A 23,414-nucleotide genomic window follows, 5' to 3' on the forward strand; every position below is an offset into this window, starting at 1 on the left:
GTTTTCATATTAAAAAAAAAAAAAAAAGCCATGGTAGAATTTAACTAAAAGAACAAGCTGCATTTTACCAAAATAAAGATGCCAAATCTTAACATTCTAAAACTATTATCCATTTAACTATATAATTAATAATAAATAAGAGTTGATATTTTATTTCATAATCGCAGCATCTGTATCTATTTCACAACATTTATAATTACTAAAATTTTACAGTAGAGATTTAGGAAGTATTTTAATACTAGTCCTAACCTCCTCCCCACAAAAAAAAGGTTTTATATATTTAGAAAAAGAGAAGTTTGCTGATGATCAGAATTTGACAAAAATGTTAAGTGAGAATGCAAAAATAAAAGGAAAGAAAAGAAAAGAAAAAGAAAAAAGAAAAAAGTAAGAATGCAATATTTTAAATTAAATGCAGATGAAGTCATTTCTACGTGTGGATCTGCTTATGTGTACATCACACACACAGAAATTCCTATGACTACATCCAAATATACATAAGATAGGTCTATACATTCCATAAGCACATTCTCCAAATCTCCAGAAATTGCCATTTAAAAACTAAGGGCCTAAATTTCTACTTTGATCAATGGGACAGCTTTATTACAAGATGGGGATGACTGAAGTTTATTGATTAGCTGATAACCTTCTAATACACCAGCCTTTAATCTGCAATACAACAGTGAATGAGAGTAGAGCTTTCAAAAAAGAAAACAGGGTTTGATTATCCTAGAAGAAAACAAGAACATGGAGAGACTCAGGAAGGCAAAAATATCCAGAAAAACAGAGCAAGACATCCAGTTACTTAACTTTCCCTGCAGATCGTGAGTTGAGATAACTGTGTCACCTGACAGTCTAGCCTCAGTGCCAAGGACTAGAGAGTCAAATCAAATCAACATAATAAGGCTGTTGTGTCCAGGAGGATAAAGAACAACCTCAAACAGCAGCAAAAGTTCATTTCACAGCATGACCGTCATTTCAAAGGAAAAGCTAACATTATTAAAGGGTTTACTTCAATGTTATCCATACATCTTGATAGGAATGAGCCACTTTTAATGGAGTCCAGTGACTTGATAGTGTTTGACAGAATTTTCACAGACAACTTTATGGCTGGAAGGAAATCTAAGAAGAGCATCTTATGGTTAAGGACTGAATGTCAGTGTTAAAAGTTCAGGGGGAAAAGTAAACAAAGGGGGAGATAAAGTTTCTTTCTGATCAAAACGTATCCAGAAGTTTGAACTGGTTTGTAAATTTTGGCCATACTTAATGTGAAAAACTTAAGTAACAGTAATCGAAGAATTATGTAGAGCTACATTAAAATTGGTAGATAAACAGAAGCATGGCATAAAGATGTGTCAAACTGAATTCATTCCTTTATCCAACAAATACATATATTGTGCTAGTGAGACAAAGGAGTTTAAAAGGGCCTTCTTTAACAAGAAAACGGTTGAAAAGTATTCCAGTCACTAATCGGTAAGTATATGGGTTCGTATAATTCTTAATTTGCTATTTCCCCAACACTCAAGTAAGAACATACAATATTTCTTATAAAATTAGACAAACCAATAACCTTTTTGGATTTCAGTTTGTCACCTTAAAATAAGCGTTTTAATATCATTAATCTACAATGTCTCTTCAAGCTGCAGCATTAGGATTTTCATGAATATTTATGACTACTTTGGGAACTCCATGAATACTGCTACTATGACTAGTACTCTACTACCACATCTACTGTTGCTACTAGTATTACTGTATTAATTGTTCAAACAGACCTTCTCCTCCAGTGAGAAAAATGTTCCCCGTCTGAAATATTTCAGAGGTCAAAAACTGTACATAAACAACATGTAAGTATACAGTGTTGCCATATATCTCTCAAATTCTAGACAAGTAAGATCAAATCTTTGAGGCAGGGAAATACAAGCACTGTAGCCTAGATGAGAATTGGCGCAGTTCCCCAGTACCAAGGCCTCCCATCTTGCTTTCCCACAGTTATTAGCACAAACAAGTACCCAGAAAATCTTGAGACAAACCCCTGTGAGAAGGTTCTCTTGGTCTCTCTCAGTTATGTCATACCTTGATAGAAAAATTTTCAAACAACATCAATGTTCTATATGAATAACATTCTTTCTTGGTAATGTAGTTTTTTGTTTTTTTTTTTCAAGAGTAAAACAGTTTTGAAGCCTTCAAGTGGGCTGAGTACTGGCTCTTAGAGAAGGAAGACCTCCACAGAGTAAGCAAGTATGAGCTGGGGAGCCAAGCTAGTAATTTCAGTCATCCCATGCCTCAGTCATAACGATTATTTTATGTCCTAGGTTTCTTTCTATATAAAATGGGGATAATACCAAGTCATTTCAGAGTATTTGTACTAAGTAGAGATTACTGAGAAATGTATTGTGAGTCTCAAATAACATTTATTAGTCAGCCCCAATCTGATAAATGAGACTTAGCTCTGTTACATAAATGCAAACAGCTTCCCATTACCCCTCAAAGAAAAATGAAACATGTGAAAAATAAAGGCAGGTATGTGTATTAGATTTCAAACAACTTAAGCCACCTGTGAAATGAATATATTAAAAAAAAAAAAGTTTCTGAATACCAAAAAGCTATTCATTCAATTCAATTCAATATTCACTGAGTGCCCACAACATCTGAATTATATGAGGATAAGTAGGACGTGATCCATCCTCTACAAGTCAACTGAAAGCATTAAAATTGATATGTATATAAAGCACTTACAGGCACATAGAAATCATTAATTCTGACTAAAATAATCATGGAATAATGACATCTGAATTGAATCTTAAAGAACAAGTATGATCTCAAAAAGTAGAAGAGGTCAATATTCTGTGTATACAATAATTAACATCAGAGTACATAATGTTTAGAGAGCTATAAGATATTTTTCTTAGTCCCCCATCACAGGAATTTAGGCATAGGTTAAAGAGACATGAACACAGACACTGATAGTCGTCCACTGGAAAATGCAGTGGCCACACCTTAAAGCAGAGTGTTTTTTTATGGAAATTGACATAAAATTAAAACACACACACACACAATACAAAAACAAAAAACTAAGAACATTTTCTTCAGAATGTAAAAGATCAGCATGTGAATATACAATGATTATGTATAGATACTGACCCCTATACAATTTCACATCCCTTGAACTGGGATGAATTAAGACTATATATCAGTTACATACAGTTAAGAATGTAAGTTGCATGAGAGCAGAGGTATTTTCTTGTTTGTCCACCAATGTATCACCAGTGCATAGACAGAACATGACATAATAGGCTCAAAATATATTTGGTGACTAAATAAACTTTCAGGGTCTTATAAACTTATAAACCTACTTAGCATCCTCAAAAAAATATCCATCTGTAGAAATATGTATCCATAAATAAGTGAAACTAAAATTTCATAAGTAAAATAAGAATTGTTACACTATGAAGACTTATTTTTCCTATTTTTAAATCATAAAAATTAAGCTAGTGACAAGGCTCGCATTAGTAAGAATACAAGCATTGTAATTTTGCAAACAGAAATATGATTATAAGATTTACCTATAAGAAAACATAAATAAAGGAACATTCACAATTCAAACTTCTCCAGGATCTAAAAATCACTCCTAACAGGATTACACAGCCAAAGCTAGGAGGAACTGTGAAACAAACCTCTGAATGATTTAACAATGTGGCATCTACAGCAAAATGAACTTCTTTGCTGAACCTTAGATTTAAATAAGATTTAAAGATAGCATTAAAAATGATTACACCAAAGTACTTTTTCTTAAAGTTTAATCAGACATTGTATAAACAGGATTTTTAATCTAGCTTTTCATGATAAATTGTTAATAATTGAGTTCTTGAGTTAGCATCTCCCTCACCTAACGTCAAATGCAAGTAGTCCTTGTTGGGGTATAATTAATTACATTTTAAAAAGCAACCACATAACACCAACCATTTTACTCACTGAGACACCACACAAAACTCTCATTAGGAGAAAATTCAATAACAGACAGCAGCAAATATGCACTGTGCATATTAAGTGCATGTTCAATGTTATAAAAGAGAAACAATGGGGAAAAGAATTATATAAAAACCCCTAAAAACACTAAACATGCAATTATGACATAAAGATTCAATTTAGCTTAGATTATTTCCTCTTTACACCTGATTTCATGAAATTTACATATTCTATGAAATGATGGCCCCAAAACGTACTTATTTTCATGACTACTTTGGCTTTATTTGCAAATACTAACAAATGTGTTGGAACACTATACTTAAGTGTATGTATGTGTATTAAAAATCCTGAAAAAGAATATTTGGTTCTGCAAATAATTTTCCACCTTCATCCTTCACCTAATTTTCCAGCAAATACTGTTTGGGTCTTAGACTAATAAGTCCAGTTAATATATAACAATATACTTATTTAATATTGAGTAAGGTTCAACCAAAGATGGCACAGATCTTTTTCTCAAAATAATTTGTTACTAATTATAGGCAGGGCGAGTGAAAAGTATTTGTTGACATACGTCCTTTGAGCATGCTTCTAAGGTCAATTTCTAGGATGATTTGTTATACTAAAGACAAAATTAAGAGGGTAAATGAAATAGGAAAGAAAAAGCTAAAAACCTGTGATATATAATTTCAGCTTTCAGCTATAAATGGAGCAAACCTCAGTTTTGCGGGGGGTCGGGGGAAGGTTGTTGTTTTGTTTTGTTTTCATTTTTATTTTGTCATTAAGCCTGAACTACTATCTATCTTAGGAAGAATTAACAAATAAAATAATTTTTTTTAAAAAGGCTCTATTAAAACAAACTTTATTAAAATGGATGTAATTTTCTAGCTATAAGTATATTGTCATTTACAATAATTTCTATTTCTCCATTATTTCCCATTCATTATGTTTTTTCTAAAGTTCACTTTTAAATTCGAGCAAGAATTCACCACCATACTTAGATGTTATAGTTTTATTTTTTTCCAAGTGTGGAAAAAGTATTATAGGAAATCATGTCCTGTGCCTGAGAGATTATTTCTTTGTCATAAGTAAATAAAGGTTAACTGACATGCCCATGGTGTATGATTCAGATTTTGTTTCTTCTATTGAACTTAATCTATACCTGGGAGCTTATCTAAAACAACATTTCTTGCAAGATATAGCTTTTATCCCCACTAGGCTTCTCTTTTGATTCGAAAAATACGTTCCTTGTGAAACAATCAAACACCAAACTAAAATGTCTGTTTTGCTGAAAAGGGGACCACTGGACTCTAACCTGTGACAGATATGGGGTAGATGTGCACCACCCATGGAAACGTGAACTACCAGATGACAAGACGTCCTACTGAATGAACCTGGAACAGGGTAGGTCCCCAGGGCTCTTCAACCAGAGTTGGGAAGATTTCACAATTTTACTAGTCTTTCTGACTTCCAATTGATTCTAGCATGACAGGGAGCTATAGTCTGCAGTGACTTTCTCATAGCTAAGGGTAAGAGAAAATAAATAGAAACTAGTCTTTGGAATTGGAAAATACAAATAACTCTAGCAAAGATGACAAAACTAAAGAAACTATTTTAACAATATCGTTTTTACATATACTTCATTTCTCATTTCCTAGAATATTTAAATAATACAATGACAATATATTACTTATATACAAAATTTTTAGGAAGTGTATTGCATAATGAATTGTACATGTGTATGAAGAGCAGTGTCAATCTCACGACTTAATTGCAAAAGACTGACATTGCCCACTTTATTCTACAAATAAGTAAATAAATGACAGAACGGGTAAAATGTCTAACTTTGTGTTCCACGGAACACCTGCATCAGAATCATCGAAAAGCTCGTTAGAAATCTGGGGGCCCAATTTCAGACCTAAAAAGTCAAACTCTCACAGGATCAGGAACATGAAACTGCATTTGAACAAGCTTCCCAAAGGATTCTTAGTCATAGTCACATGTAGGATTACTGGACTCCTGTAGAATTACGTAATTGATCACATTCAGGAAAATAATTAAAACTCACCCAAAGTTTCTCTATAGAGCAACAGATAAAATCTGATAAATCAAGAACTTGTAGTACAAGCATATTACTTAGTGGTTGCCTCTATAGAATAAAAATGGGGAACGATTTTGTGGGGGTTTTTTTCCTACTCTATGAATATATTGCTTTGATACAATTTAAACTAGAAAAAAGAAACAGCCGAAGACAAAAAACAAAGCAACCAACGAACACCGACCAAAATAACAACAAAAACCCATCCACATAAGACCCAGAACCTTTAAGAGCCAGCTATTGCTTTGAGCTCAGGCACGCTATCTCAGATGAGGAAACAGGAGACAATTCATCTCTGAATGGAAAGCTTCAGTCTGACTGCAGTGACATGTTTAAATACGCCTTTTTTTTTTTTTTTTTTTTTTTAAGAAAACAAAACACAGTAACAAATGCATGTCCTCAAATCTCAGAAATGGAATTACTCTTTGAATGTGTGCTCACCTTCTGGTAAAAGCAGTCAGAGGAATGAAAAGACAAAGTCTTTCTCCCCAGTCATACCCAAAAATTTAATCAGGCAAGAAAGGTTTTCAAATTAGTAACAAAAAGTAAAGTTTTATAAACTACTCACTATATGTGTAGAAAGGAACAGAAGGCAGCAAGGCAGCTTAGAAGAAAGGCAAAAAATTAAGAAACAAACCATATATGGAACTTTCCTCTCTGGGGCAAGCCCACGTTAATATAAATCATTCAGTGAGGGTCTACATAGACCTGTCTGATTTCAGTTTTTTTAAGAAGCAGATTTGTAACAATAATCTACGTTATTTTTTCCCCACTTCACTGTTCAAGAAAAGTGTTACTCTTTAAAAAAATGCCTAAGAAAATGAAGCATAGCTATGCCTTCTGTTCGCTTGAACAAAGCATCACCCATGTATGGCTTTAAACAGCCAAGTACCCACACACCAGTTTGTCTTGATTATTTTCAGATGGGTCACTAGGATTGTAGGACAAATTTCAGTTAAAGCATAGAAATTTGCAAACTTTTTATATTTACTCTATAAATATGTCAGAGAAGAGTGAAGATTATTTTTTCTTTAATGACATTATTCTCATTGACTTGCATTCCAGTGTCCTTTCTTTAGTGTAAGAAAAAGGAGTAGAGTTACAAGGATCTGTCCTGCCAGACATTTTATAGAACCCTGGATATACCTCCGTGATTGGTCTGTGAGGATGCAACATATAAATGTGAACATCAACTATTACATGAGTCACTATAAAGAAGACACTGAAAGGAACTAACGCAACTGATGGAAACAAACTAGAAAAATAATAACACATAACTTTGTAATGAAGAAAATGAGAGGTGGTAGATTTTAAAAGATTAGTGATATGACTAAATTTAAAGTATATAATTTAACATATAAGAGCACTGATATATTAAAACACAGGATTCAGAAAAACTCAGTTTACAAACAAATTTATATGTATTTTGGAAAAATAAGGCTCATCCATGTTCTAAATAATTTTTAAATTCTCTTTTCTGAAGAGATACAATTCTACTTCCTCTGGACTAAAGCATATCCTAAAGTAATTCATTTTTGTTTTCCCCAGGAGAGTGGCTGAGTTCTAAAAAGATTTGTTTCTAAGAAACACATAATTTGTTAGAGCTACATAATTGTTTCTCTTAGCCTTCATGCATTTCTTAGGATGTACTTATAGGAAGGTTTTTGTTTTTTGGTTTGTTTTCGTATGTCTATACGTGCTTCAAAAGTCAGCATCTTTCAAAGGTTAGCAAGCTATAGTGTAACATCATTAGACTCCAGATTTCCAATTGATATATTCTATAAATAAAAATAAAGAATGCTCGGGAATATTTTTAGAGAATGCCCAAGTGTTATGGTTTAATCTCACTTTCACAATTTTTGAATGCTCTATTCTCTAATCTTCTATATATATTCACACATGTTATAGTCAAATGTATGTTCTATAATCTGGTGTTGAGCAGAATTTTGCAGTTCATTCTCCTAACCTATATTTACCAAAGGGCTAAAGCAGTAAAAGCAGAAGCATTTTATTTGATTGAGGCATGAAAGGAAATCTGATTATTCATGTTTGAAAAAATAGGCCCATAGAATTTATAGACGGGCCACACAGGTGGAAGGGAGTTTCTTTCTATCCCGAGAGATAGGATGCCTCTGAGCATTCCCAGACAGACAAGATTCAAACATTTGTAAAGGGCATTTAGGAGACAATACAACCTTTCAGTTCCAATATTTGATAAACTTCTCTATCCAAAAATCCTCCTTAGAATCGAATCCATATAACCTATTCCTCTTTTTTAAATAATTTCTCTCTTGTTCTGTCCTGAATGAAGAAGATTGAAACTAGATGGTCATCATCATCTTAACAATAGTCTTTTATGTCAGTCAAACCTTGAAATAAAGCATACCTCCACTTTCTTTTCAGTAGACTATTTCAGATTTCGGTTTACCTTTGTTTACAGGTTCCCATTATAATTAGTTGCTTTATCCACAAATCTCACAGTCCTATTTGTTAAACTATAAACATTCACTAATTGAAGTAAACTAACATTTTGGCATTCTGAAATTGTTTGGTTAAACATTCACGGTTTCAGCATGTTTTTCCAGAATGAGATTATATGTATTCCTTGAAGGCACGATCACGTTTCTACCTTAAGAAGGGAATTAAGACTTTGAAAATACTTAGGAGGAAATAAGCACTAAACAGCTGACTGTGATTTTGATGACAATTTTACTTATTGTGCTTTTATGACATGCAAGGCATACTGAATATGACATACGCCTAATTCTCAAGAAGTTCAGACTTATCAAAGACATGCATCTAAAATATTATACTATAATAAACACAAGATACGAGGTGGTATAAAGTCTAACTCTGTAAGGTAAAGATGGCAAAGGAAAGGTCAAGAAAGATTTCAATGAGATGAAGTCTAAACTGAGTCTGCAGAATCATCAGACCATGAGGCAAAAGTGAAAAAAGTATTCAAACAAAACTAACATGTGCAAAGACAAAAAGGCATAAAATAGCTCACTCTGAAGAACTGAAAAATTAGAAGGGCTCGAGCTCAGAGAGTGGGGCGAGACAGAGTGCTGGAATGACAAGAGTTAAAACTAAAACTGTAGTCCAGGCTCAGGTTATAGAAAAATGTTCTGTATAGTTAAAGATTTAGGACTTTGTCCTGAAAGAAGTTTCAGGAGAAAATTAACAAGGGTAAACGGCTGTGTGATAATGCCTCTGCAGAGAATAGACTGGAAGGAGGGAAAATGGAAAGCAAGGCAGATTCACAAGTTCAGTCTAAGCAGAATGTGGGTATGAACTAAGGAAGTGAAACAAAGATGGAGTAAGGCCATGAGATTAAGATATTTTTGAAAGGTAGACTCAATAGTTTGGCAGCAATTGGAAGATAATGGTAAAGAACGGGAGCGACTGAAGATAAATCAAAGGTTTTCAGCTTGAATGGTGAGGCCATCAACTTAGAAAGGCAACAACAGAACTAGAAGTCAGATGTTAGTCAGAAAAAATAATGATTTCAACATTGGATTTACTGAGTGAATTGTCTGTGGAGCAGCACATGGATGGTTGGGGTTGCTGTGTGAATCGTGTTTTATGCTGTCGCTAAGCTGAGGGCTGAGGAGTGAGTCCAGCGGTGTCGCTTGTTTCTAATTTGCACAAGGACCCCAGCGTTGGGTCAGGGAAGATGCCCAGTTGGCAGGGCAGAGTGAGACCCAGGCTAGAGGTAACAATGTGGGAGAGCTAGCCACATGTGCCTATTTAAATTTAAAGTCACAATAACTAAATACAATTAAAAATTCATTTCTTCAGTCCCATTAGCCACATTCCATGTGTTCAGTGACCATTGTGATTAAGGCTACTGTATCAAACGGTATAGATATAGGTTATTTCCATCATTGCAGAAAGGTCTGTGGGACAGTGTTGGCATGGCACATGTAAAATAAGAGGAAAGGCCTGGGAACAGAATCCCGGGAATGAGAAGGTAAGGAAGATGAGCAGAGTGAGGAGACGGAATTGAAGGAATAAACAAAGAAAGGGAGTATCATACCCCGTGACCACGAGAAGAGCGTTCAAGGAGACAGAATGGTGAAGAATAAGAAAAGCTGAAAAAAGGTCAAATAAGGAGTAAAAAATTCCTTAGGATAGCTATTTTACCCTGGCATTTGGTATAGTGTTGGAACCAGGACCAATTTCTTCGGAAGCAAAATGACTCAATGAGATGAATTCTCCCACTCAGATGACAGGCTTAGCTTTCAGAAAGAACTCAAGTGCCCCACAGGAAGGAAAATATCGGAAATATGACCATTCTCTTCCCACACTTTAATGAAGGGGAGGCCTCGCCTAGCCGTCATCCTTAGCTATCATCCTTCTGGGAGTTTCTAAGTCTCTAATTAAGGTATACATCATTATGGTATAGATTTCTTGAAATCATATAGATAATAACTATATCCAGACGTCAAGCAACACACAAAATTATCTTCTCATATCAAAAATCAAAAGGCTAGAATAGCAGTTACCAGGGGCTAGGGGCAGGGGGTATGAGGAGTTAATTTTTCAGTAAGTACAGTTTCACTATGGGATCATGAGAAAGTTCTGGAGATGGGTGGTGTTTAGGTTTGGACAGCAAGGTGAGTGCCACTGAACTACACACTTAAAAATGGTTAAAATGGCAAATTTTCTGTTGTATGTATTTTACCACAAGCAGGGGGGGAAAAAAAAAAAAACAGTGAAGCTGAACTAAAAACGTTTAACATGGGAGAGAATCTGGAAGAAATCTCTTACAACGCTTGACACATGGGAAATTTAAGATACCAAACATAAAAGTTGAAAACAATGCTCACAAACATCTGTTACTTAAAGTAACATAGGTGATTGTAATAGATTTATGATATTAGACGTAAAAATATGGGTTTGATAAGTTGTCAGATATCAAGCATATCTTGTTGCTGTTGATAATTGCCTCATGTGAAAACGTCAATGGTCTGGAAAAATGAAACAAGTTAGAGCTTTAAATGGTGCTAACAGAACAAAAATGTATTAGGTCAGTTACATAATCAAGATGGTGTTTAAACCCTTTTCTTTGCTATTGGCACCTCAGGTCAGTAGCAGCAGTTAGCTGGTAGAACCACAAAGCAAAAATATCAGAAGTAAACCCCGAGGCAACCATGTTTGTACAGGCAAAATGATCACTCTGCAATTACAGGAGGGCAAGTACCCATGAATCACTCCTCCTGCATTCTCTGACAAGCCCAGAGCAAGGCTCAGGGAAACAAACTCTGAAGGGATCCTCAAAGAAGCCAATGGCTACTTCCATTTGTGTTAGTGCAACCACGAAGCAGAAAATGAGGCTAAAACTTAATCCAAGCAGGTGGAAGCTCATGAATGCAAAATAATACAATAAGCTAATGACTGTTTGGCCCAGCAGTTTTAGAAGTTACACAATAAATAATTTCATATGGATTTTTAACTACTGACTGTCTCCCATCAACATCCAGACTTTTCCTTGGGAACATACTGAAAAACTGAAGTAAACACTTTCAGATTCATAGATCTCCCTTTGTTTTTTCTCCAAGGATATTGATCAGATACAGAGAACAGGACCATCCTATAATCAAATCAGTTTTCCTTAGCCATTATTTGGAGTTCTGCTCAGATCATACAGGGATTCTGCTGATGTCACAACCTAATAAGTAAAATCACCTCATGACTGTAAGCTACAAACACACTGACAAAATGCAAGAACACACACTGGGAGTGGAAACGAACCAATGGCAGAGAATAAAAGAAGGAAGACAGAGAAAAACTCAAGAGATGAGTCAAGCTTTACTTACAACTTTCAGCCTGATAGTCTGGCACAAACTGCTCATCATTGTCAGGTACCTGAGCTGAAGGGGAAAAAATGAAAAAAATTAAGAGAAAAACTGCCAAGACAAGGAATATCAACTAAGATCTTTCATGTAAGATCTTTTTTAGGCTGAGATAAAATGTATTACTATTTGCCCATGAGCTCCTATTTAAAATGGTATTGATAGCAATACTTGGAAGGGGAAATAGAAATAATCATTGATGTCAACTAGAACACATGTGTCAGAAATATAATGGTGGCAGTCCCTCTGAATTTTACCTGCCAGGTAGAAATAAAAGACACATGCAAAATAAAAGCAGCTACAGGATTTCCATGAGGTACAGGGTTTCTTTTTGCAAGAATGGAGTAAAAAGTATTTGAATTCACCCACTGCCAGTGCTTAAGCAGCCCATTTAATGTAACCACATAATTCTTTCAAATGATGCACAGTTAACACACACACCCCTCTGCTTTATAGAAATTTCCGCTTTTGGTGTGTTCTGTCAACTGCAAATAGACTACCATGATTAAAAATGTTTGCCTTAAATTTGGCAAAAATATGCGACAAAATTTCTTAAATTACTGTCATTGATTTTGGTCATATATAATAAAATGTTATACTTCAATTATTATGGTCATAATAATGCAAATAAAAAATAAACTCCATCTTTTCACGCAAAATATTTTTCTAGTGACTATTTAGCATTAACAAAAAAGAATACCATTATTTCATCAGTCCTAATGTCAAATGACTTCCTTATTTTCAGCAAAGGAAAAAAAAATTACTGAATAGAAAGGACTAATCACATTTGGCAGTAATCAAAACACAAGTAAAATTTTTCACTTTTACAATCTTTTCATCATGGTTGTTTTAAACATTAAAATAGCCTATTCCAAAATGACAGAATATTAGAAAAACAAGTTTTCACATGCACACAAATGTGCATACTCACACACATACAAACTACATAAAATAGAAGTTAGGTTACTTTTAATTTGGTAAAAATACATGAGTGTCCTAATTAACTTTAGCTGTGATCTGATTAGCTAGTTAGTATTATTTTATTAATACTATCTAATAATGAAACTTTTTATCCAATCATATCATGTTAAAACAGATGTCAATTAATTTTTTAAAAAGAGCCTATTCTGTATGAGGAATGCTCATTAAAATAATCAGTCTCTGCTGAAAATGTTATGGGTTGGTAACTGAATGAGTTAAGAAAAATTCTACATAAAAAAAAGTCTATATTTGGAAATTCTAATAAAAAGGATTACAACACACACAGAATTAAAGGTTCTTTTTACCGGCTTATTTAATAGTATTTTTTAAAATAGAATTATTTGGCTAAATAAAATTTGTTACATTATTAAGAGTAGAACTAATGATAATCTTGCCTATTATCAAAATATATGCAGCTTGACATTCAACCATTTTCTAACAACTTTCTTCTTTACACCAGTATTTAAGCTCACTAAAGGCAAATTCCATCCTCTGTCACAAAATGAAACCAAACAAATTAAGAACTTTTTTCCAAATTATAACTGATGGCTATTTCTTCAGCCTATATTAGAAGTGTTTTCTCTTCCTATTCCACTATTGTCTGATATCTAACTAACTAAAGTCATGCAAACTTCAAATCATAGTTCTATGACTTGCTACATTAGTTAACCTCTTTGAACTGCATTTCATTCCTCAGTTCAGTAGTGATAATACACGTTTTTTTTATAAGTATTAAACAAAATATTCTAAACAAAATGCGAGGCAATGCCAGATATTCAAGGAAAGTTAGTTTCTTCTTTCCAAGTCTCCACCACCCACCCATTATTTTTCCATTTCACATGCAAAAAACTACTTTACTTATTATAATGCAAGTCTAGTATCTTCTAATGAGTTATATTGGACACGGATAAAAACAACTGCTAAAATTTGTACATTAGCATTCTCTTAGCTATAAACATTTTTCTTGACATGACAAGTAAACTTGAGTTTTCTCAGACTTCCAAATTAAAACTGGAGGAGTGCCCCCCAAAAGTTACAAAAATATTTTTAACATCTATTTAATAAATAAAAGGAAGTAGACAGAATCAAATCCCGCGTACTTTTCCCATCATAGCCACATGTTTTGGTTTTCCTTCTAAATTAACATCTAGATAGATGTAAGTATTGAGATGCAAAAATTATCAACCACAACAATTACTATGCTTTTCAAAAACCAACATTTACAAGAACCTAATAAAAATGTAATATCCCTTACAGGAATAGTTAAAAATAGCTGATGAGTAACAAAAGTATATTTGTAACTGAATATGCTCGTATGAATGTACTACAGGCCAGACTTCTTTTTTTCTTACTATCATAAAACCAAGTTGCAAATCCATGACACATATCACTTCAAGAAAGGCATAAAAATCTCTGGTGGGTGTGTGGTACGTGTGTTGGGACATGTGTGTAAAAAAAGGCAAAACTTTAGGAGCAAAAGAAACTAGGAGTTCTACCTCACAAATACACAGAAAATAGCTGCATACTAGCAATTTGTAAAAAGAATAAGAATTGCTATTTCTGTTCTAACTCCTTAACATACTGAATAAATACTTCACACTTATGCTTGAACATATTACAGAATTTTAACAAAAAACATATGACTCACATTTTTACAGAAGCTAATCTTCAGAAACTGAATAGACCAAATGAAGCAGCATGCTACTTAAACAGACAAAGGCTTAAGTCTACCTCTAATTTGAAGTTAGAGTAAAAGGAAAGCAGTTAACGAAAAACACAAGTTGGATCTGGACAAGGAAAATATGACAAAGTATTGCCACACTCGTATCATACATTTCCTTTTTTTCCCTCTCAATTCTCGGGAATTCTGTGAAGTAGCAAAATGCAGCTGCCTAAAAATTTGTGACAAGTCATACCAACTCCAAAATGGAAAATGAACAATAGAGGCCAACCGAAAAAAAGAAAAAAAGTTTGTTTTCACTACTATATATTATAAACTATGCTTGGAATAATCACCTTGGAGGAATGAAAATGTTTCCCCACATTATGTAATTAAAGAGGAAGGGGAAGGAGAAGAAAGGAGAAGAGGGGAAAGTATATACCAAAAGACCAATAAAAGGCTTTCAAGGAGATTAAGCAGGTGGATTTTATTGGTAATAGCTGGAGCTGCTCTAACAGTTCATTGCACATTAATAGACAAGTGGCCATCAAGTCTCAGGACTTCGGCTTTAAAAGGGTAGTGTCTGCACTCTCAGCTATTTGCTTTACCTAGATTATTATCCAAAGTTCCTTCTCTCTGTCTCTCTGTCTTTCTCTCTGTCTCTCTCTCTCTCTGTCTCTCTCTCCAGCCTGCAGTACATATCATGATAAACTAATGAAAGTATTAATTCTGGTCTAGATGTCACAGAATCACTATCCTTTATATTTAATTTTATTATATACTTTTTAAACTAACATTTCCTGTGGGGGGGGGTAAATAGAGCTTGCCTTTCTGCATATTTTAAACTTTCAAATAAAATAATAAGCATTACTTAGGAAAACGTTGAGCGTTTAAATATTTTCCAAGGTTGGCTGCAGGCAGTTAAAAACTCCTTTTTTCTTACAAACTAGGCTCCTGTTGAGTTTTCTTTTAAAGCTAAGGGGAAAAGTGGAAAAATTACAAAGGAAACAAATTGTCAAGTATAAAAAGGGTTAATATTTAATTAAAACCAGTTCTATCCACTGTAACAATGACCTGGAGCCAAACAAGGCGGAAGATGTATGAGTCATTCTTTCTGCCCGTGAATGAGACAGCTGATCTCCTCAGCAATTCCTCCAGACAAGCAGGCAGAACTGGAGTTCTGCCTCCATTCACAAAAACACAGTCCAGCATGAGCCATGTGGCCCAACCACAATCTTTTCATGTCACACCCTTCTAGAGAGCTGAAGCAAGTCAACTTGAACTTGCAATATAAACACAATCTTATGTGCTCTATCAAATACAGTTCAGATCCATTAAGGCATACATTTAAATAAATGGCAAGTTTACAAAATTAAATCCATATATTTTACATATTTAACCCATCCTGCTTTGTAGGGTAACTTGTCAAAGAAACTTAAATGTACAAAACTAAGAAGGAAGGGAGGAAAGAAGTAAAGAAAAAAAGGATGAAATGATGGAAGGAAGGAGAAACACCCTTTTCAAAATGCCTTATTTTTCTGGCCTATTATTCAAAGTTTCTGATCCTAAGATTATAACAGATTACTGCTGACTCTGTAGCATTTCACTTTGAATCAAAGGGTTAAAAACAACTTTCTCTGAAGAATTTTAAATCTTCAGTAAAAGTAAAACAACAAGAAAAATCAACCTTCATACAGTGGTATTTTGTTTAATGCTAAAACGAAGCTTCAGGCCATGGAATAAAATAATCATGAGGCCACTAAGCCTGGTTTTATACCACATCCGCTTTCAACATTAAAATGATTGTACTAATGTATAAGCATTAATTAATGCAGAAGTATAAACATATTTAAACAAACCAAAAAAGGGGGCTATTTCCCCACGACAGGAACATCTTTTATATTTTGATAAAGACATTCTATATGTTCTAAAAGAAAACAGCACGTTTTAGTTGTCTTTAGTCTCAAATTAGTTCCAATTCCTAACTCTAAACTGACCTATTATAATGACTTGAACATTTAAGGGTAGCTCAGACCTGTTGTTTCCAGACAAATATTTTTATTATTTTAATTACAAGTTTGTACACAGGTCAAAGGGAATGAAGTTATATCATGAATTTCAAGAAATTACACATTTCCTGTAACTGAACTAGAGAAGCTTAGCAATATTTCATAAACATTTGTTAGGCCCTCTGGAAAAACTATATTATGCTACACCGAATCCAAATTCTATTCTTAAACATTTCTATTTTGCAAATAGACCTCAAATGAAAGGCATTTCTATAATTCCAATGAATATTTAGAAATATAATACATTACCTATCTTTTAATCAAGTACAAAGGCGAAGTGTTTCTTTCCCAGTTTCGAGTATTTTCTGGTACAATGCAAAGAGGGGTAGTAGCCCCACCCACCCCAAAATGACTCTTGCTCAATTCTAAGAAATAGTATAGATGCTGTTATTTTAATGTTTAAATTCTCAATTCCTTTTTTATGTAAACCACATAAAATAATGTTTTTAAAGGTTTTATTCTTTACTGTATCACAGGAAAACATTCATGAGCACATATCCAATTTATGTTTTATTAAAAAAAAAAAAGGCGTAAGTTTTGAAAAATAGAAATGAGTACATTATAACTGCTGAGTATTGCTGGATGACAATGTGTATACCAAAAACAACAGCACATAATATTTAAGGAACTTCATAATAAATGACTTTGAATATAAACAGGATCACCACTGAAGTGAACTGATAAGATACAAGGATAGCTCTACTTTTAAGTCAACCTGATTATTATCTGAAGGTCACATAAAACAAAAGAAAACAATTTAAAAAAAAACAGCCTTTTCTACATGAGGTACGAAACTTTCATGTAGAAAGGTTGTTCTTGGAAGATAAAAATTTGACTCAAGCGTGGTGGCAGCATGAAACCTGACTTACTACAACTCCATGGAAAAACATTTTGCCCTAATGGCAGGGAATCGTTGATGACTTTTTCCCTTAATATTACTGAGGAAAGGGAACCTCAAGAACAATCTAGACCAACAGCAAAAATAAGTACTATGCATTTCTATTAGATACATACGAAATTTATTATTTCTCTTTAGGTTGTGTTAGTAGGTAAACTTTAATAAACAACTTTATTAGAATGTAATCTATTTAAAACTCAAATTTGCATACTTCTATTTCTGTCCCCCACGTATAAAAGGGTCCATTTTAACTATGAATTTCTGGGCATCTTTCGCTAAAGCACCACTTAAAACAGGTTGTTAAGAACGGACGTTACCGTGATGTTGATAGGATTGATATTTGAACTCATTATTTCATGGGATCAAATAATTGAAATTGCCTTTCTGTCAGTAGCAATCTAATTCAAAAGGCAAAGAATCAATAAAGAGTTGTACATAGTTAAAATTACAATATTAAGTAGCTATAACAAAATATAAAATAGATAGTTTCTACTTTTTTGTTTTTAAACTGCTACGGTGTTCACTGAAAACATTACCTTTTCGATTTCCTTCAGAATGAAACATGGTTATTTTAAATTGTGGTATATATGTTAAAAATATTTAAATTGCAGCATTAGTACTTGGAAAGTGATACTAATATAAAGTTACAATCTTCACAAACACATTTTTAATCCCTGTTTGAAAATAAATTTTTTGAGAGAATGGAAGTCTAATTTTAGAGATAACTTTAATGAATTAAAAAAAAAACTGATTCCAAACCCACCGTCAAATAGCCCTGCCTTATTACCCAATTTCTCCTTAGACGTAAAACATATTTCTTACTCCATAATAATTTACCTAAGACCAATCCATATGTTGCACTTTTGGTCTAATTCATAAAATTCTTATAGGAAAAATAAACATGCTAAGATACATCATCTCCCAAGTATTTAGTGACTTCGAAAATTTTTTCTTTTTTACCTGATTTTCATATGACACAGGACTAAACTTGACTCTCAGGTCCAATAAGATTTTTTGACCTGGTTAACTTCCCAGTGGGATTCTAACTCATAGGAGAAACTTGGTTAATTGTCAATGATCTTCTTTAAAAGGGTCAAGATGGTTTAAAATTCCATGGTCAGTTTCTTGGCTACAAATTATTATGAAAAGAAATATGTACACGGTGCATGGTCAGCCAATTTGGCAAGGTTATAATTTCTGAATGTCCAGAGGGACATAAATGGACAAATCTAGCTACGAATAAACTAGTGTAATTTTGAGATCTCTTTTTAGCTAAAATTGTTCAAGAGTGGAATAAGTCAAGTTAAAATGCTAATGCCAGTAATACTTAGCTATAATTGCTAAAAATAAGAATAAATACCCAGTATAACAAATATTAAAAACAAACTTCTCACTATTAGATTAAAAAAAAAATCATAGTAACAACTTTTTGCTTATATCATGATGGGATAAGTTAATGTAAACTATTTTGGAAAATGTTACAATTATTCTAAGTGCAATTGTATCCATAGTTTGTAAATAGTAGCCCACCTACGTATTTAATTCTTGAATTTGGGGATTAATTCCTGAACTTATTTAACATTATGAATTGTTTTCTAAGTAAAAGTCCATGTTCCTCCAAATACATCAGTCATTTTCTAGGTTTATTTTATATAAAGCTAAATCTTCAGATTTGATTTACAGGCATGTTAATACACATGGGTAAGAACAGTCAGTATAGAGTTTTGAAAGATAAAGTCGGATAAATTATTCAAATCACTTATCCAAGGCACAAAGAAACAAAACAAGTCCAAAGTGAAAAATTGTACTGAAACTGATTATAAAATGGTAAGAGTCTGTCACAGATTCCACATTTTAAAATTCCAGGAACAGAGTTGCTATGCACATTCAAAATCTGCCAGCAAGTGCACCGAGTTGGAATCAATGAGACTTAAACATCTTAAAGAAGAAACCTACCTTCCAGAACAATTAAAATAGATATTTTAAGTTATTTGGGGTAAGCAAATAAATTCTCTCATAAATGTAATGTTCTCAAAACCTTCAACTTTCCAGACTAACAGAAAAACGTTAACACAAGAACCTCTGTGCATTTTTTTCTTGAAAAAGTTACATTGAAGTATATGGCTTATATTGCAATAATAAGTGATGTATTGCAATAAGTTTCATTTACAGAGACAAGCAAAATGACCTTTAAATATAACTAAAACTTTCATTAGTACTTACCTTTCATTAACATACAAATACAATCACCCTTTCCGAAGGGCTCCCAGGAAAGCTATTTAACTTAAAAGATTAAAAAAGACTACTGCAAAAGCTCTTTGGAGATTTAGAATATCAGCAAAACAAAGAAACTTATTTTACATGCTAACAGCAACTTTATCAACTGCAAGCAAGACCACCGATAAAACACAGCAGTCGGCCTCAAATAGCGACAGCAACACTTGGGTTCCATTTAAAGAGACCCTGCCTCTTCTTTTAAACACTTTAAAAATGTGTTCTAAAAACTATGTTTCCCATATAATGTAAAAACAGAAATAAGACAGTTATACTCAATGCTTAAATATCTATAACTTTCTTTGTTTCCCACAAAACACATAACAGTACAAAATTAATATTTCACATTTATTAGGACAGATCCAAAAGAAAAATTTCAAATTATGGACACCAACAGAAAGTCCCTCAACATTAGACATTTCTCAAGTTGTATAAAGCTGTACTGAAGCAGTATCTCATTGTTCCTCTAAAATAAAGTTTACGCAATAAAAGGTACCATAGATTGCAACACAATTTTTTATCCAAAAGTAGTCAAAAATTAAAATAATGCCTTTAAATGTCTCCTTGCTGTATTAAATAAATCCTAATAGAAGTGGCATAATAGCAAAGGTCATTTTCAGCAAACATCACATCATAGTAACAACAAATAGAAAACATTTTAAAATTCCTCAAAGCCCCCAAAGATATATTTTAAAGCCATAGATTTTCTAAGTATTGGATACACACCTAACGTTCTGTGTTGTGAACAAGGTGGAAAGAAGACACTTGCACTTAAATCTTGAAGCATCCCGTCCTGATGAACCCAGAGAAACTAATTTCTGCCATCAGAAAAGTCCTCCACCAGAACACCAAATAATGATATGCACTGCTCTAAAGGAAACAGCAAGCTGGGTTCTGGCTCTAGGAGGTCTCTCGAGGTACAATAATATAAACCTGATCAATTGCAATTAAAATCTGAACAGAGGCTTAGAACTTGAAGTCTTGGTGCATTAGTTCTTGCCAAAAGCAGATGTGATTGTGAGTTGGAAGCAATTTCTCCTGGTAATTTGTGATGACACTGGGTAGTGCAGCCCCAGATTCCCCAAAGACAAACTCATCAGAGGCTCTAATGTATGCATGACACATGAGGTGGCTCTTTTAGAGCTCAATTAATTGGGCTGAACATTAAGACAGCAAGTTCAGGACTCCCTCCCCCCCCTTCGAGTTGTCTTTCCCCTCCTTTTAAAGGAATTTTATTTTATTTTATTTTATTTTGCCTTACCTTCTGCAAGCCATGTTTCCTGTAATTGACTTAGATCTTGAAAGAGTTCTAAAAAACAAGTGAAAGACAAAAGATGTGCAAACCTTTAGGCTTCATTAAATGGAAATGTTTGTCATACAACTAGATACACACACACACACACACACACACACACACACACACATATCAATTTATTTGGGGGAGGTCAATACAAAAAGAAAACAGAATTCATAACTTAAATATCTCAATAATCCTGCTCCTTTTGATGGCTATCAAACAATACTTCTTTAAGAAATTACTGCAGTCAACTAAATAATAAAGTCAATATATTTTCCCACCTTTTTCAAATAGCTTAATAAGTTTAGGGACACCAAACAACTCACATACACTAAGATTCAAAAAAAAGGCTGAAGTGAAGATGTGCCTATCCATGGAAACCTTTCTTAAATATATTCAACTCTTGTAAAATAGTAACAGGGAAAAGATTAAAGACTGAAAAACATTTTATTTATATCTTCCGAATTTTATAAGAAAGATGTAACAGTACATGGTGTAACTCTCAAAGTAATGTACATTTTTGGGTTCAAAGATAAAAGGGACAACTACTAAATGCTAGTTTTCAGAGGAAAATTTCTATATTAATAAGTTTACAAAAGTCAAAGAAAGATAATTCCCTGGCACCTGTTTATTATCAAGTGCAAAACTTTGTATTCTGTCATAGTGGGGAGGGAGAGAGGTGTCCAATAATTATGAAGATTTCAGGAAGTTTCAGAATTTAATATACCTAATCTAAATGGCAGACTGAACTTTGATAATTAAATCTAAGTATATTAAGTTTATTATTAATGCTCCCATATGGCTGGAATAATTTATAATACATTGACTTCCTACCAACAGTTCATAAAAAGAATCTGTAACCTAATTTCCCAAATAGGTATTATAATTATTAATTAGGCCTTAATTATAATTCAGTGAATACTTTAATACCTATAAACAAGATATTATGAACTCGCCATGGAGTCATCGAATTCACCCATGAAAAGTTTGATAACAGTATATGGTTTTAGTGTAAGGGGGATGGGAAATCAAACAATAATTTATATTGTTTAACTTCTAATAAAGTAAAAAGGAGAAACTAAGCAGTGTTCATCGCTCCTTGATTTGTCCCACTGTGTTGGATATTTTAAAATTGTTACCTTAGTGTATGGGATTAGTTATATGCCATATGGGCAAGGGTATTTAAACATAAAAGAATGATTAAAAGAAGGACATCACTGTTAACTTTTTATTTCCTTCTTTCATTAGTTTGTGACAGGGCCATGAAATATCCTCCAATGCAAACTGTCACATTATGGTAATTGCTCTAAGTAAAAAAAAAAGTCTTAGTTAAATACAGTAATTTGAATGTTCATTATTTTTAAGCAAAGATTGAAGTGCTCCTCTTCTTTGTGAGGGTGGGGAATATAGGGAAAGGGGGAATTCAGCCCAAAATAAAACCTCACCTTCTGAATCATGAGCCAGATCTCTGTTAATGAATTTTCTTTTCCTGACATTTGTTGGTTTCTCGTTACAATTTCTCCCACGCTGATTCTACAAAGGGAAAGATAAAATCCTTTAAAAGAATGTAAACCTCAAATGTCACACACACAAAAAAACACATGCATACATACGTCTACTGAATCCTCTCTCTAGATAGAAAAATTAAAGTCCACAGTATCAATTCTAATATTCATTTTCTGCATTAATTTGACAGTGAAAGCTTATGCTGGGATTTCAACAGCCCGGGAGGGTTGCTTCCCAGAGCCGATCCTAACACACTACTAGTTATTAGTTATATATTCATGGTATCTCAGCATCAAAACAACAGTAAGCAATTACACTTCAAGTCGTTTTTAAGCTGGGTCAAAGCTAAATTAAAATACAATGAATTTTATCCTGATACCCCCCTCAAAAAAAAAAAAAGAGAAGAGTAGTGAAATGAAAAACTACGAGAGAAAAAGACGGAGGAAAAAAAAAGAAACAAAAACACCCCATGTAAACAGAAAGTGTCAGTATTTGTCTCAACTTCATTCTTTTCAATGTGGCAGACAATCCCAGCCAAAAACTTTGAGTGCAGCAGCTGCTGCTGCCCTCCATCTACTCTTCCACTCATCTTGGACACTTTAATCAGGAAAAAAAAGGGGGGGGGTCTTAAAAATAAAACTATGCCTTATCCAAATCACTGAAAGGTAAGCTCATTTTGAAGATTGGGCTTCTAGAAGCAGAGTCGCCCTACAGTGGCAACAAAGCAGATAAAATATCTGCAATCCCAACCCCCTTGCCCCCTCCCTTCTCATTCTATCCCCCCCGCCCGCCCCCCCGGAGTCAAGTTTATAA

At 33.6% G+C, this 23,414-nt stretch overlaps 1 protein-coding gene across 12 annotated transcripts in view; it reads right to left on the reverse strand.

The window, feature by feature from the left end:
• Positions 1–23,414, reverse strand: part of ETV1 (ETS variant transcription factor 1) — a 92,461-nt gene that overhangs the window by 68,016 nt on the left and 1,031 nt on the right. For 4 of the 12 annotated variants that reach the window (XM_074340797.1, XM_074340796.1, XM_074340793.1 and 1 more), the window contains 4 exons: positions 22,541–22,628; positions 21,060–21,107; positions 11,881–11,934; positions 6,627–6,662 (listed from right to left, as the gene is read on the reverse strand). In XM_074340797.1, coding sequence (XP_074196898.1) covers positions 6,627–6,662; positions 11,881–11,934; positions 21,060–21,107; positions 22,541–22,628 — 226 coding nt within the window. Of the gene's footprint in view, positions 1–6,626; positions 6,663–11,880; positions 11,935–20,524; positions 20,899–21,059; positions 21,108–22,540; positions 22,629–23,103; positions 23,302–23,414 lie in introns of those variants that run through there. The other 8 variants (XM_019727020.2, XM_019726994.2, XM_019727004.2 and 5 more) reach the window with 6 other exon arrangements.

This window comes from Rhinolophus sinicus, linkage group LG09, assembly GCF_036562045.2.
Source record: "Rhinolophus sinicus isolate RSC01 linkage group LG09, ASM3656204v1, whole genome shotgun sequence".
NCBI classification, from domain to species: Eukaryota; Metazoa; Chordata; class Mammalia; order Chiroptera; family Rhinolophidae; genus Rhinolophus; species Rhinolophus sinicus.